The sequence below is a fragment of the Zonotrichia albicollis genome, chromosome 10, assembly GCF_047830755.1.
Source record: "Zonotrichia albicollis isolate bZonAlb1 chromosome 10, bZonAlb1.hap1, whole genome shotgun sequence".
Classification (NCBI taxonomy): domain Eukaryota; kingdom Metazoa; phylum Chordata; class Aves; order Passeriformes; family Passerellidae; genus Zonotrichia; species Zonotrichia albicollis.
Window position 1 is genome coordinate 5,454,462 of NC_133828.1, and position 16,293 is coordinate 5,470,754.

Below are 16,293 nucleotides of genomic sequence, written 5' to 3' on the forward strand. Positions count from 1 at the left end.
TTCTTTAAAAAAAAGTATCCTACATGGCATAGGATCTTTCTATTTTAACATTTTTTTATAACCTAAAACTATATTTAACACACTACTTAAGAAAATTAATACAGCATTACTTTCTAACACAACACATATAATATTCATTTTAATATTTGCGAAAAGCCAATCATAAAATACATGCATTTTTCACAGTCTCAAAATAATTGAAAGGGCAAATAGGGTTTTCTTGCATCCTTTGAGTGCTGTCAGGTAACTCAGGCCCATGATTGTGCATTTCTGTGCTCTGTGGACAGGCTTTGGAATGCCGAAATTTTGTTTTCTCAAAGTCAACCCCCAAGCGTGGTTCTGGGGCGGTTTCCATCAGGGCCTGCTCCCCTCTGGCAGCATGGATAAATTGTTGTTGCTGCCATTGATGTGTGAGAGAGCTGATGTGTGTGTTCCCACAGATGGACTGTGTGTCAGAGTGCAAGGAGGATCAGTTCCGCTGCAGGAACAAGGCCTACTGCATCCCGGTGCGATGGCTCTGTGACGGGATCCATGACTGTGTGGATGGCAGCGATGAGGAAAGCTGTGACCAAGGCAAGAGACGCTCCTCTAAAAATGTTCATTGGGCTTTTTCATTATGAACACACACATTGCAAGTTAATGGTACCCTGGCCAAAATGAGTGGAGAAAGGAAAGTTCTGTGACCTCTCCTGACAAAGTACAGCAGCTTAACAACTGATCTGCAGGAATAAGCAAAACTTAGGTTGTTTATGACTTGTTCCTCCTTTCTGTTTCCCTCCCCAGGGATGAAAAGGTCATGTTGTTACTGGAAGCATATTCTTTTTCATCAAGGAAGTCAGCAGTAAATCTGGTTAATTCAAGCTTTTATAGGCCCCAGTAAACTACAAAGCCATGCACAATAAATCACACAGCTGTGCAATATAATGAACATTTGCTAAATAAGTCATCATAAGAGCCCAGGTTTCTGTTTATTTCAGCGAATCACAGAACACTTTGGATTGGAAGAGACCTTAAAATTCATCCAATTCCAGCCCTTTGCCATGGGCAGGGACACCTTCTGCTATCCCAGGCTGCTCCAAGCCCCATCCAACCTGGCTCTGGGCACTGCCAGGGATGGACATCTCTGGGCAACCTGTGCCAGTGCTTCACCTTCTTTTTTGTGTTTGTCCAGGAGCAACTTGCTCATCCACAGAGTCCTTCTGGCACTTTTTGATTCCTCTTCGTCGGAATGCACCACTCCTGGGCTTGGATGAGGGGATGCTTGGGTACCAACCAGGCTCTCCTGGGCCCCTCTTCCCTGCAGGGCTTTCCCAAGCACATCCAGGAGAAGTCCAAGGGTGCTGTCCTGGAGCCCAGGGCAGGGAGCTTGCTCTGCACCCTCCTTGCAGCCCTGAGGGATTTGAACTCCCCCATTCCATGGTCACTGCAGCCCAGGCTGCCCCTGAGCTCCACATTCCTCACCAGCCCCGCCTCTAAGTCAAATTAAAGGAGATTTTATTTTCCAAAGAACAGTTTTAGTTGACATTTTGTCATATTCTTGTTTTTTTCCCTGGATTTTTCTTATTTCTTTTTCTTTAAAGTGGGTAGTTCTGTGGGTTGGCCATCTACAGTCGCATGTTCTGTGCACAAATTCAAAACATAATGGAGTACATTTATAGGGGATAATAATCTGATACAAAGCAATCATAGTAAATTATCCTTTCCTTGTTTTAAGTCTGTTACACAATACTTAAGATCAAAGGAAAAAAAAAAGGACATCATGTGGGGATGATCAAGTTTGAAAGACAGACCAGAAAATTCAGAGAATGTGAAGAATATTCCAGAGATGTTTAGGTACAAGAAGACAGATAACAAAGTCAAATAAATAAATAAATAAATAACAACCATCTAGTCCATTTTAAAACTGCTTTTAAAATATCTGGACTGTATCTCTTTAAAACCCAATGGAGTGGAAGTAAATAGTAACATACTTATTTTATCTGATGCCCACATTATTCTTTGGGTAGCATAATGGAGCTTCCGTGAACTGCAAATTGCTTACAATACAATAAGAAGCCTATTGCTAGTTGGCTATTTCTATCATACTTTGTATTTATGTCACAATTATGATTCTGTTGCAGAAATCTATTTTGTAAAGGAATTATGACAGGCAGAGTGATCACATGAAAGAAATGCCACTTTATCTCACTGATAACTAATTTTTTCATCTTTGGAAATACAGCAAACACAAATGGAGTTTTATTCTACAGCGTTCTTAAATAATATCCATAATATTTATCTGTGGCCCACTGTGCATGTTTACAAAAATAACTCCCTTCAATCTTATTAAACAACTAGAATGATGGTTACCTTGTGATTGCACACACTATTATTTGCATTCATACCTTTCATCATGAAGAGTACTTGAATTTTATATATTTTCCTTGGATAATTATACAGGATATTTCTGTTAATGTTGATAAGTTATGTTTGCCATGGGAGTGAATTATACCTGGTAGCATAGAGTGAGAGTTTGAACATCCTTTTATGCAATGGGCATTTCATGGAAATTAGCTTTTGGGGGGAAAAAAGTTCAGCCATTCTGAACCTTTATAGCAATAGAAAGCGTTCTGTTGATTTTAATGAGGAGTGAACAGGGCAGTGAATGAATGAGTAAAAAGCCACTGAAGCCTGTTCCAGCTTTAGAGTGGGTGTAATGCATTGAGGTAAGCCACAGTGAGAGTTTTGGCATTATCATATAAAATTTCATTGTTTCCTTCTCTGCAGTTACACAGCTTTATTTATTTTATATACTCCATTCCTCCCAGGAAACTGAAAATCCAGTTACCAAAAAAAATGTGTTTTATAGGAAATTAATTGCAGGAACTTTCCATAACTTTGTTGATTGGTAGTGATAAAATGTAGTCGTAATTGAGAAAGAAATTCTTTCTTATCACAACACACATTAAAACTGAATCCACCTTGAAATAATTTTTAAAGCCTGGGAGCACTCTGCCCTAAACCACTTTCCCTTACCCTATGTTCCTTTTTGTTACATGATTCAGAACACATGGAAGATTTTATTCTTCAGTATTTTATTCTATTTATTTTATTTTATTCTTCAGTATTCTTCAGTTCAGTAAACTTCCTGATGAGTCATTTTAGAAGGTACAGAAAGGAAGATTGTGTCAGAGGTCACTTTATTTTATCTGTTCTGTGCCCACATGGCTGGACCTTGAGAACATGAGCTGTTTGGGCAGGGAAGAGATTTTTGAATGAGAATTCCTCTGCCTCTCCTGCCTGTTCCTTTGGGATCTATAAATTTATTTATGCTGCCTGGTTACTCTCTGCATATAGTACGTGATAAGTGATTCTAGTGGTTTTATCAAAAACTGACTTTCTTTCATCTTTCTGTTTTCCTGCCTTTTTTTTTTTTCTTTTCTGTTCATCTTCCCAGGGGGAAATATATGTAGAGCTGATGAATTTTTGTGCAACAATTCCCTCTGCAAGCTACATTTTTGGGTTTGTGATGGCGAGGATGACTGTGGAGATAACTCTGATGAAGTTGCTGAAATGTGTGGTATGGCATTATATTTTTCAGAGTTTTTTGTATAATAAAGAAAGAATGACATTTAAGACACAGAAATATATAAAGGCACATGTGTCTTAAATTTTGTTTTGCTTTTAGAAGATAAGCTTGAAATGTGGGGATATAGTTTCCTTTGTTATTGCTTGTCATGTAATTTCAGATATTTGATATTTGCTATTTTTGAGAAATGAAACTTTTCTTTAGGACACCCACAGTGGGAGGAAAAAATTACTTGTATGATGTAATATTGAGCATGATCACACTTCATCCTTCTTTTGCTGTTTTTCTGCCATATTTACTAGTTCTCAAAAAAGGCCATAAATCACCCTCATGACACAAAATCTCTAAACGAAGAACTTAGAGTGCCAACACATATCTGGCTTTGATGTGTCATTAAAAAAGGATTAATAGCTGGGTAACAGCTGCTTGTTTTCTTTGCTGTGCAGTGAAGTTTCCCTGCCCTCCAACGAGGCCCTACAGATGTAGGAACAACAGGGTTTGTCTGCGGCCTGAGCAGATTTGCAACGAGGTCGACGACTGTGGCGATAACTCGGATGAGGATCACTGTGGTGGGTGATATCACCTTGCACAGCATTCAGATCACGGAAAACACCTTGAAGGCAAACTTTGTAACACAGATCTGCTTGTGAGAAATAGCTGCTCGCTTTTCAGACACTTCATAGGAAGGGTTATTAAACCTTATCAAAAATACAACAGAAGTCTGAATAAAGAAAAAAGGTTACGGTGCTGGCAGCAAAATTTTCCCCGCTGTGTGCTCATCCTCCTCACAATGGAGGTTTTGCCTTTTGCCCCTCCCAAAGTTCTGTCCATCAACACTTTCTTCACTGTCCAGTGGTGGAGATCTCTTCCTCAAATCCTGACTGGAGGTCAGATGCTCCATAGTGACAAGCCAGCCCTCCCAGATGTCCCAACTCCCATCGTCCCTTGATAACAACTCAATGGAGTGCAACATAACTGTAAATCTATAAACTTTTCTTAACCTATATACATGATATTTGCCCATTAATTGTGAGAGTCAATCATTGCATTACTTATCTATCACATGCTTGTCCTTCAGTAAGGCATAACTGCAGGTTAGCAGATCAGAATTTGAAACAGAAAGAAATTAAGCTTGAAATAAATTCCAGTTGCTTAATGCTTGGTGGTCATTCCCACTTGTATGTGTCTGAAATAACCTGAGAATCCTAAATACTGATTTATTTTTTCTCTTATTAATCTGTAATTATGTAGATAAAATCACATACAAAGCCAGACCGTGTAGAAAAGATGAGTTTGCTTGCAATGACAAGAAGTGCATTCCCATGGAGCTGCAGTGTGACTGGTTTGATGACTGTGGAGATGGCTCAGATGAGCAGGACTGCAAAATAAGTGAGTTGGGCTGGCAAGATCTGTTCTCTTGATTTAGCAGAGAAGAAACAATTAACCAAGACATTCATCTGTGCAAGACCTATTGAACAATACAGAACTCAGGTCAAAGCAGCTCCTTCTTTTAGATAAAAATGGATGGAATTCTGTACCACAAGAGCAAGGCAAATTTGATAGCAATTCAAATTGTAGAGGATTTTTGGTGTAGTTACGAGTTCTTTGCAAAATTCGGTACCAGTTGATTGTGTTGTTTCATATTTGCAACAAGAAAAATTGTAGTATTAAATTCTTGATGGGAAATGTATCTGTTAAATACTGTCATTGCATAAAATGTAATACATTACATTTTGCAGATGTAGATAAACACTGTAATGTCATTTATTTGTTAAAAATTCACCTGATGCTCTTAAAACAGAAAGATGAATTTGTTATTTGCTGTTGTCAATTTAGGTATAATTTTTAACACTTTAACCAAATCTATCAGGGTTTTTTTAGACATTTTGTTTATGTTTAGGCGTCGCTGAATATACATGTGAAGATAATGTGAATCCTTGTGGAGATGATGCATTCTGTAATCAAACAAAATCATCCCTTTTGTGTCAGTGTAAACCTGGATTTCAGAGGAACAGGAGGAATAGACAATGTGAAGGTACAGATATTTTCGTCTTCTCTTGTAAAGTTTTAAAAGTCAGTTCTGTAGTTAATTTTCTGTGCTGGAGAAGGAGATACATATCATGTTTGCTTGGTTTTTTTCCACAGGGTAAAAGCCTGTGATAGCTAGGGCATTAGAAATTAGAAAAAATAAAAACCAAAGAACAAAATAAACAAACCCCAAAACGATCAACAACAAACAAAAACAAACACCAGAAAGTATTTACAAAATGTAGATTCATGCATTTTACCTGCAGTGGTTATCAAAGATTTAACATTAGTTGTTAAGAACAGCTAATTGAACATAAGTTGTTAGAATGTCAAAAATTTCAAGCCTGGCTATTTAATAATTTAAGGAGTAAATGGATTTTTAAGGTCTAATAGATTATTTAACATTGGTTGAAGTTGGCATATGAGGATATTTTGAGATGCATAAAATAATGAAGATGCATAATACAAATTTTAAATCAAAGTGAACAGATGGAAAGTGAAATTCTTTCGAAAATGTAGTCTTAAAAGGTATGGTGCCATGCTAATCAACAAGAAAATGTGTATGAGTTCCCTTTGTTCATCTACTTTGTTCCATGATTGTAAAAACTTTTTAAATAATAGTGTATTAAACTACAAGTATATAAATGACAGGTTTTTTTTCATAGATATCAATGAGTGCATGGTATTTGGTACCTGCTCCCAACACTGCCATAATTTAAAGGGCTCTTACAGATGTGAGTGTGAGAAAAATTATAAGGAGAGGAACAACAGTTGCATAGCAAAAGGTAAGAAATATCAAAATAGACAATGCTGTCACTTTTTTATAGATTGTCCATATTTTTGAAGCAAATTTGCCATGAGAAGATCGTATTAATAACTCATTAGTATTTCACACATAACATGGACTCTCCCCGGGTTTGGCATCATTGCCCGTTATTTAAGAAATCAGATTATGACGTGAGAACAAATAGGGTTACTAATGGAAGATAATGGTTTGTTATTATAGGAACACAGACACAATTCTGAGAGCTTATAATTTAAAAACTTGGGAATCATTATCCCAAATCTGAATGTTCCACAAGCTTCATTTCCATTGTAATACAGTTCATGCTTCCTTTTTCCTCACTGATATTTGCTTTAACCAACCTCCTCTTTGTTCTTGCATTTATCAGGAAGAAGGGAACAAATGATGTTTGATGTTTCATACTCATAGTGTGATATTTTAAATTGATTTTCTATGGATAAGTGAGATATGAATGGAGAAATAAAAATTATCCAAATACATTCTAAATTATCAAGCAGATTTTAACTTTCTCAAAACTCAATGTATTGATATTAGAGAACATTTTCTTATGAATAATATATAAAATATCTGGATCAAGATGGTATCTGGCTATCTGAAATGAGATGTAACGCACAAGTTCTGTTGCAATCAAAACTTTACAGCTTTAACTAAAGATAAAATCATTCCACTTCTAATTTCCAATAGAGCAATTTAAAAACATGTTTCATTGACAGCTCTGTGTTCCTTTAATACATACATTTAGGACCTTCTAAAGACAGCATGCATATAAAAATATGGGATTCATATGGGCTGAATGCATAATATCCTGTATTTTTGTATACTGCTTAAAAATATTCAAATTCTTATATTACATGCACAGTGAAATATAGTCCTGGGTGTCTCCCTGTGTGCTTGGAGAGCACTGAATTTGATATATTGATATCAGAATATCAAGAGTTGCATTTACTGCCCAGAGTGCAGATGTTTCTGCAGTCCCCAACAACCAGAAAATAATTTTAACCTCAGAAATTCTATCAGCTGAGCACCAAAAAGCTACTTGAGTTAAACACACTGATTTTTTTTGCATTAGTTGACATTTACCTTATTTTTGTTTCATTATAATAATCCCTAGGCTCTGAAGATCAAGTTCTCTATGTTGCTAATGACACTGACATCCTGGGTTTTGCATATCCATTCAACTACAGTGGTGCTCATCAGCAAATATCACATATTGAACACAATTCAAGGATAACTGGAATGGATGCATATTTTCAAGGGGATATGATTGTCTGGAGCACTCAGTTTAATCCAGGAGGGATTTTCTACAGAAAACTTCACGACAGAGAGAGGAGGCAGAGTAACAGTGGCTTGATAGTAAGTGATCAAAATCAAAGATTGAATCACACAAATTTCATTCAATTTATTTTTCTATTCTGACTCTTCTGTAATAGCATGGGCTGATTCAGTAAATTAAAATGTCTATCTGAGAATGATTTTATTTCAGTGATATATATGGCTCCTAAAGCTTTTCTGTTCAAGACTCTGACAGATTTGGTAGAGTCTCCAAGACAACACAACTGTAGGATTTAAAAAACTTTCCTGCAGAGAAGTAAACACTATATTAGAACATTGGGAAGGCTGTATACCATCAAGATTTTTTTATTGCAACAGAGAAAAGGGAAGAATGTAATATAATGAAGAAAACGGCCATGAATTTCAAATCTTGGGATGACATAAAAGAAGATTAAGCACAAGCTTAATTTCTACAGTGATCATATAAACAATAATATTGGCAAAGTTATGACATGTGTAGAAACGTTAGAACAATTTATTTCCATTTTTGTTGAACTGCATGTTATTTTATTTTGAATAAGCATAAATGTAGGTTTGGACTTTGCAACAGAAATGTGGATTTTCATAAACTTGGGTAATTTAAAGTGGTCTTTACTTGAAAATAAACTAAATGTATGTTGTTTATCATTTTGCTTAAAATATTTCTACAAAATTCTCTAGGAAGTGATATTGCTGAACTGAGAATAACAATGTGGTCTCTATATTGGTGTTTCTATAATGCTGTAAATTTAGATTTGGGGATTTTAAGTCTTCCTTGAATTTGACAGCAGAGTAGAGTTTTTTATTTTTTTCTTAGCCAGTCAGAAAAATCACCTGTCTGGCTTTTTCACATTTCCTTAGACTTAGGAGAGGTATCAGTGATGCCCTCCCATTCCATGCCTGCTTTTATACAAGCACAATAAACAGGAGTAGCAATAGTAGCCCGATCTTTCATCTATAATTCATAAACCTCTAAACCACTTCTGAGTACATCCAGCCAAGGATATTTGCTCTCCAAATGAGTGACATTCCTGACCTCTGACACCAGCAGGGCAAAAGCCTCCTGCTGGAGGCACCCATGGACCCTGAGGATACCTGGAATCTGTTATTGCATCTTGATAAGAGTGGTTTGAAAGCAGCACCTCCACCTGCCCAGCAGAGGTGTCTTGGTTTTGTTCACAGAAAGTGTATGGAAAGTAGACCTGAAATACAAAATAATGCCTGGGATCTCTAACAGGTCAGCTCTGTCACTTGAGTTTTGCAGAAGGATACCTGTATTGAGATGTGGAGTAATTCTACTGTGGAGTTTTTCTCATTTAACTATGTAGTGTACATTTCTGTTTAAAAAATCCTGATAAACACATCTCTTTATTGAGTTATTCATTAGAAAACAATGAAAGTGTAAAACCTTGTGAGGCTAGTGTTGAGAAGGTGGTGTTGTTATTTATTCATTTATTTTATTTTTGGGGGGTAATCTGCAGGTGCATTCTGCAGCAAGAGCAGTTTGGCGACCCGCAGCCTCTCTAATAAATCTAACACTTTCTTAGAGGTCCATGAAATGGAGCATAAGTTTCCTTCAGAAATCTTCATGATCTAAGTCTTCAAATCTTTCAATCCAGGGACTGAAATTTTCACAGCTCATTTGTCACTGTCTTCCTGTTTAAACTAATAGAGATAAAATATTCTTAATTAGTATTTTTCTAACATACTGAAATAGTATTCAGGCTTTTTATCCTTTTTCAGTTACCTGAGAATATCTCTTAGTCACTTCCTTTTCTATTCAAAGATATTGAAAAAATGATGTTTTTCTTTATACCCCATGTTCCCCTGTCTCTTCAGTGCAGGTAGGTCCTTGTGGCAATGCTTGAGCCAAGCTAGACAAAGCTTTTTTACAAATCTGAATGTGGAAAATGGAAATACAGACTCTATTTGAATATATCTTGGGCACTTTTCATTTATATTTTTGAAGTATTTGCTTCTCATTGTGCTTAACTATTCAGTTATTTTCCGAGCATTATCTCATTAATATTCAAATATTGTTGCCTTATTTGCAGCTGATCAATAGGTTAATTGGTTTTATAATGTTGCTTTAATATTGTCACCGAAATTTGGTTTTAAAAGGCTTGAGAATTCCTTAATTTTAACCCAAGTTTTTTATTATTGAGTAAGTTTTCAAAGGTTACATTATAACTTTTATATCTAGACTTTGATATGTAAATCAGGACAGTAAACTTGAACAAAGTCACCTGCATTTTCAGGTAATTACATTAATGCAAAAATCCATCTCAACCGAAATTGCTCCACAGAATTAGCATATCAAGAGCCTTCCTCAGAGAATAGCTTTAAGTAGCTCTGCTGATTTTCTGTGAAAAATGGGTTTAAGACTGGTACAAATTCGAGCATTATAGGAAATAGTAAATATCAACTTTTCAGAGTTTATTGACAGATGCAGAAGAGGGTTTCATCCCAAATGAGTTCAGAGTGAATCGGTGATATCTGGAGCAGCTGTTTGCTGCCTGATCCTTGGGGAGAGCTGCAGGAATCATCTGAGGTGAACAATGAACACGGAGCCGCCCCACACTTCAGCTCCAGGGCATCATTTCATGGAAGAGAACAAAAGGATGAGCATTAAAATGATGATACCATCCAAAGGGAAGAAAAGCACAGGTTTTGTGGTGTATCCAGTCAGTTTATTGGCATCCTGCCCCAGAGTTCTGAGAGCTTCACAAGGACCCTCAACCACCCTTGAGATGAGCCCACTCCTGTTTCCCAACATTTGCCCCAAGGCCCAGCGCACACCTGTGAATCCAAACTGCTTCCAGCCCATATTCTCTAAAAACAGGAATTTATGGTTCTATCTTAGAGCTACAGCTCTGTCTGGATGAAGTTTATATACTTAGAAGACTCTTTCTGGAATCAGCTGGTTGGGGTTTATAAATGATCCTACCTTATGTAATACAAGTGGTGCGTTGCTGAATTACTGCACCCACTGGAATGCTCATCTATCAACAAAAATATTGTGTTTCAGTGGGCAAAATTCTAAACATTTTGTTGTCTTTAATTTCTTTTTACTGTTCTAGTAATATAACATTAGATAATGCATTATTTTTTAATGAAGAGGCAAAATAAAACATTGCTTTACTTTGTTCCACACCAATTCCCTACCCAAAATATCTGCAAAAGAAATAAGATAGAATACTGCTTATGGTACAAATTAGATTTGCCATTTATTCTTCCTGTTAAACATTGCAAAGGGATGTGTTCCTACTGCATGTGCAACCTATTTTCTTCAGTCAAACTCAACTTTAGGGGCTGAAAATCTGTGATCTGACATTATATGAAAAAGATTTCCAGATCTAAGTTGTTACTGCAGTTTCTTTTTTTATATTTGTTTGTTTGGGGTTTTTTTTTGTTATTAATTCTTTACCTTGAAAACAGAATTTACAAAAGAGAACAGTTCTGATCAAAAGTCATCGAGCTGACGTGGTCTGTAGCTGTGCAGAGAATTCCAAACTGTGAAAGGCAATTAGCTTTCAAACCCCAGTTTTTCTAATAAGTTGTAGTACATTATAATTACCATCAAAGTGGGCTAAAATCACTGTAGAAAACATTAATGTGATTTTCTTCCTGTATTTTCATCCTTACTTTATATGCAGAATTATTCTTCAAAATTAACATAATCCAAATAAGCTATTAGGTAAGAGCTCATTTCCAGTTAGCAATTTTACTAGACAGTGTGAGAAGATGCAGAAGAGCTCAGAAATATGATAGTAGCTGCAGCTTAATGAACACAACTGGAAATTGCACAGCCACAGCATCAGCTAGTGGTTTTTTTTCCTCTTTTTAAAAAATCTCTTACACCAGATGGCTCCTTGACATTTCTTCTGTTCATCTCCTTCTTCATTTGATCTTTAATATTCCCCCAGCATTACTGGAATTTCACTTTTCCTGTCTGGTTGAGGAGTCAGGATCATTATTCCTCAACAAAATCCCACCTTCATTCCCCAATTTTTGTAGGATGTCTCTTTAAGAATGTCTCATCTCCTTCTAGAATCACCTTTTTTTGGGAACCATCTCTTATTCTGCTTGGCAACTCTCATCTTGGTCTTTCCAGGCTCTCAAAAAAGAGTCTTATTGTAAACTGTGGTTTGAACAGTCAAAAAAAAAGAAAAGGTGAGAGGTTTTTCTGGCCATGGCAGCTGCTTTTCCTTTTAAAAGAATATTTGGTTTCAGCATTGTAAGCCATTAATCCTTGTAGTATCCAAAGAGATCTCCAGGTATGAGAGGTTTCTTGACTCAGGTGCCTGAATATTGCCCAGAATTAAAAGGAGTTTGGACTAAAAGTACAGTTTGTCTTACCTGAAAATACATCTTTTGTTGGCATCTGGTCCTTTCTGTGAATATTGCTTGGATAGTAACAAAGAAATTAAATTTGTTATATGCAGATGCGACACTTAAAAAATTCTGTTATTTGTGGAAGCATCTGCCCCCACTGTCGTCATCTCATATCAAAGAATTATGGTACAATATTTATGGTACAATATTAAAAGTTTAAAGTTAAGAGTTTGATTTTTAGCTTTGAAAATCAAACTTTTAACTTTAAACTTTAATATGATGAAAATAGTTTACAAATATCTTGTGGTATTAGGGAGCTCTGACACTTACGGGAAGACAAGTTATTTTAGGATCTTCTTTTCTGGTTTTCAGTTATGTGGCTTAGTAGCATTTCGTTGCTTCATTTTTTAAGGAATATCTGGGGTTTTCTCAGCATTTAATTTGATTTAACTTATAAATAAATAGGCAAACAACTGTATGTGTATTTATAGCTTATGCTGGTCTTGAGGTTTTTATGATACACTGCATTCATGTTAGACAGAGTTGGGTAATCCTATTTTACAGGAAATATTAATTTCTGCAGGAATTCCAGTAAACTTTAGAGTTGTTCATATAGATCTCCTATTTGCAATATGAACTCCTGTCCTCAGGACCATTTTTCAGAGCTAAGCCTTAAGGATTATGGAAAAAAAATAATGATAGAGATCCTGCAGTTGATAAATTTAATGTTATATTGAGTCAAACATCCTTTATGTGTGAAGATGAATATTCATGAATACATAGGAAATTTTTTGCAGTTTTCTGAATGCAGTAATTTTCTCTACCAGCTCCTCAAGATGGGCTCACGCTGTTTCCACTGAGGGCTTTGGGATGGAACACCATGGAATAAAATTGAGGCAGAATCTGAAAACTTCCTTTCCGTTGGTTTCAAATTACAGTCCAAAACACTTGTTTTCATCAGTATCAATAGTTCAAGTAGTTGATGTCAAAGTGACTTTTCCCTAATGTGGATAGTCTTAAACTTGAGAAAAGAGATTTGAAACATTGACTTGTTCTTCTGCATGGAGTAGAGGTGTCAGAGATCCCTCAGAGCAGAACTCCTGCAGGTGCAGTTTAAGTCTTTCCAACGCAGTGTGTCTGAAAAAAATGACACAAATTCATGGCTGTGCAGTTGCTGTGAAAGGCCATTTCCACAAACCTGACTGCTCCATCTGTTCCTTTTAGTGTCCAGAGTTCAAAAGGCCCAGGGGCATTGCTGTGGACTGGGTGGCTGGGAATATTTACTGGACTGATCACTCCAGAATGCATTGGTTCAGCTACTACACCACCCACTGGACCAGCCTCAGGTACTCCATCAATGTGGGGCAGCTGAAGGGACCCAACTGCACCAGGCTCCTCACCAGCATTGCAGGAGAGCCATATGCGATTGCTGTCAACCCTAAAAAGGGGTATGTATCCTTCAACACCACTCTGATTCGGTAATTGCAATAAAATTGCAAAACGCAGCAAGGGAAAAAAATTATGTCTGCAATTATCTAAACTTTTCCAAGTTGTTTCTTTAATTTCCTGCTCAACTTAACTAACTGTAAACCAAGACCTCCACTCTGCCATGAATGTTGAAAGGCTCACAAAAATTGAGTGTCAGTGAAGTGTTTTGAGGCTCTGTGCAGGCATTCAGCTTAATTGCTGTAAATCCTAAAAAGGGGTATGTATCCTTCAACACCACTCTGATTTGGTGATTCCAATAAAATTGCAAAACACAGCAAGGAAAAGAAAATGATGTTTGCAATTATCTAAACTTTTCCAAGTTGTTTCTTTAATTTCCTGCTCAACTTACCTGAATGTAGACCAAGAGCTCCGTTCTGCCAGGAATGTTGAAAGGATCACAAAAATTGAGTGTCAGTGAAGTGTTTGGAGGCTCTGTGCAGGCATTCAGATTAATTTTTGTGTTTAATATTTCAGGATGATGTACTGGACAGTTATTGGGGATCGATCCCACATAGAGGAATCATCTATGGATGGCACTCTGAGAAGGATACTGGTTCAAAAGAACTTGCAAAGACCTACAGGTAAACACCTCATTTTTTCTTAATACCTGGTACTCACTAGCTGAACAAAATTTCAGTTAAAAACAAAAAAAAAAAAAAAAAAAACCCAAAGGAACAAAAAAACCAACCTGACAAAACAGCCAAGAAACAGATATTTTCCTGTATTTAGTGCCTGAAAATACTTTACTTAACATCCTTCTGTGTTTTCTTCCTTTACTTCATGGTAGAAAATATGTGTTCATGGAGTTTTTAATTTTTGTCAGATATTTAACACAGGCCCATATAGAGGGAATGCAAAGAAAGGGTTCAAACCTTTGATATTTCCTCCCAAATGGGACTTTACTAATATTATTTACACTGTTCTTAAATTTATTACCACATATGGCTTTCCTATTTCTAATAAGAGGGGGGGGAGAATTTGAACATTTGGGCTTGACTTCATAGAAATGACTATCACAGGAGTGTTATATGTATAAAACAAATAGAAATACTTTTATCTCTGATACCAGGAAAGTACATTGAGAATGCTAGTTGTGTATTAATTTATATTTAAATCTTCTCATTAAAATGCAAAGAATAATTTAAAGCTGGAAAGTGGGGACTGCTTCTAAAGCATGCCCCTTAGAGGTCCCATGTATCACCCAGAAATGACACATTGTGATTGCTTTTTACCAGAAATTATTCTCTTTAGCCATATCCCTGAATGCCAGTGTTTCATTTAAAGAGAGTTTTTTACAATGGAGTTTTAAATGTAAACATATTTCACTGGTCTGTGAGTCAGATTTTCTCCACTTCCTCTCATCTATCTGCAGCTGATTAATTTATGACCTTAAGAGGAGTATTTTCGCTGTTATGTATAATTTCTTTTGATGTATTTTTTCTGACTTACCTACTTACATAAATAGGAAGAAAAATACCTTTCCCCATTCTTATTAAAGATGCGCTGCAACTTCAAAAGCTCAGATTGAAATTATTTTATGGCTTCAATATTTTCTTCAGGCTGAAGTGTTTGATATGACCTAAAATGGCATATTAACCATTCAATCTTCCTCTGTGAAGCATGGACTACTTGATTTAACTATTTGATTGTTGCCTAGAGGCTGGGTATTTATAATGTCATTGATCTTTTATTCTGTTTTCTTTTCATATACAGATTAAAATATATATCAAAAAATATATAGCTATATATCTTCCAGTATTTCAGTAATGTAGTTAAAATAATCTGATTTTTAATTCTGCAAGCCTGCATGGGAAGTCTTGGTGATAAAAATGAAAACAGAATTAAATAAGTGTGGAAACAAGGTGCACAGACTCCATGAATTCTGAATGCCTTGTTTTTAACACAGGATCACACTGGTGCAATTGGCATATTAGATTTTGGTTGGGAGAACAGGTTAGAGGAGTTGACTCTATCTTAAATTCCTACCTGGTATTTCTGTCTCTAGGAGGATGGGTTAGAAAAGGTGCTGACCTTGAGCAGAGTAAGGTAAAGAAAGTAAAAAACCATGGTTGCCCCAAGGGGAAGGTTTAAGTGGGAGCTGTAATATTTTATTCTCTTTGTTTTCCAGTCAAATCTTTTCATTGCCACAATATTTTGTGTACACGAGAATATGAACGGCATAAAAATTTAGAGTTATAGAAAAATAATTTTTTTTCAGGTTTTATGTTCCTTTTTGAACTTTATCTCCTTTGTAGGTCTTGTGGTTGATCCGTTCAGCCAGCGCCTGTTCTGGGCTGATTTTGAGTTGTCTGTTATTGGCAGTGTTCTTTTTGATGGGTCCGACTCAGTTGTGTCTGTGAGCACAAAACAAGGTATGGAGAGCCTTGGTATAATGTGATTCTCATTTTATTTTATTTTATTTCATTTCACTGTTCAGAGGAACAAAGCAAAAATCAGTGTAATCAAAAATCAGTGATTATTGAGTAATTTCTGTGGGTTTGTTAGATAATGCTTCAAACATTGTCTAAGCAAGTGTTTTAGATAAGATAAAGATAATTTCGGCTTTAAGATAATCTAGTAAAATTACCTTAGGGGAACAAAGATGTAATTATATGTACAGATCTCCAAGTATAGGTATTACTGAGTACCATTGGGATTAATATTTAGGCTTGATCTCACTTGGACTTGTATTAGAGCTGCATTGAACTGGAGGTTTAGGGGTTGTAGAACAGTTGGGCTGAATCAGTTCTGGGAGAAT

The 16,293-nt window shown here is 36.1% G+C and overlaps 1 protein-coding gene across 6 annotated transcripts in view; it reads left to right on the plus strand.

Annotated features, from left to right (window-relative positions):
* The window catches only part of LRP1B (LDL receptor related protein 1B), a 639,076-nt gene that overhangs the window by 577,391 nt on the left and 45,392 nt on the right, over positions 1-16,293 (plus strand). For all 6 annotated transcript variants that reach the window (XM_074547868.1, XM_074547870.1, XM_074547871.1 and 3 more), the window contains 10 exons: positions 441-573; positions 3,437-3,559; positions 4,015-4,137; positions 4,820-4,957; positions 5,469-5,603; positions 6,262-6,381; positions 7,513-7,754; positions 13,272-13,495; positions 14,010-14,116; positions 15,791-15,907. In XM_074547868.1, coding sequence (XP_074403969.1) covers positions 441-573; positions 3,437-3,559; positions 4,015-4,137; positions 4,820-4,957; positions 5,469-5,603; positions 6,262-6,381; positions 7,513-7,754; positions 13,272-13,495; positions 14,010-14,116; positions 15,791-15,907 — 1,462 coding nt within the window. The remainder of the gene's footprint in view (positions 1-440; positions 574-3,436; positions 3,560-4,014; positions 4,138-4,819; positions 4,958-5,468; positions 5,604-6,261; positions 6,382-7,512; positions 7,755-13,271; positions 13,496-14,009; positions 14,117-15,790; positions 15,908-16,293) is intronic.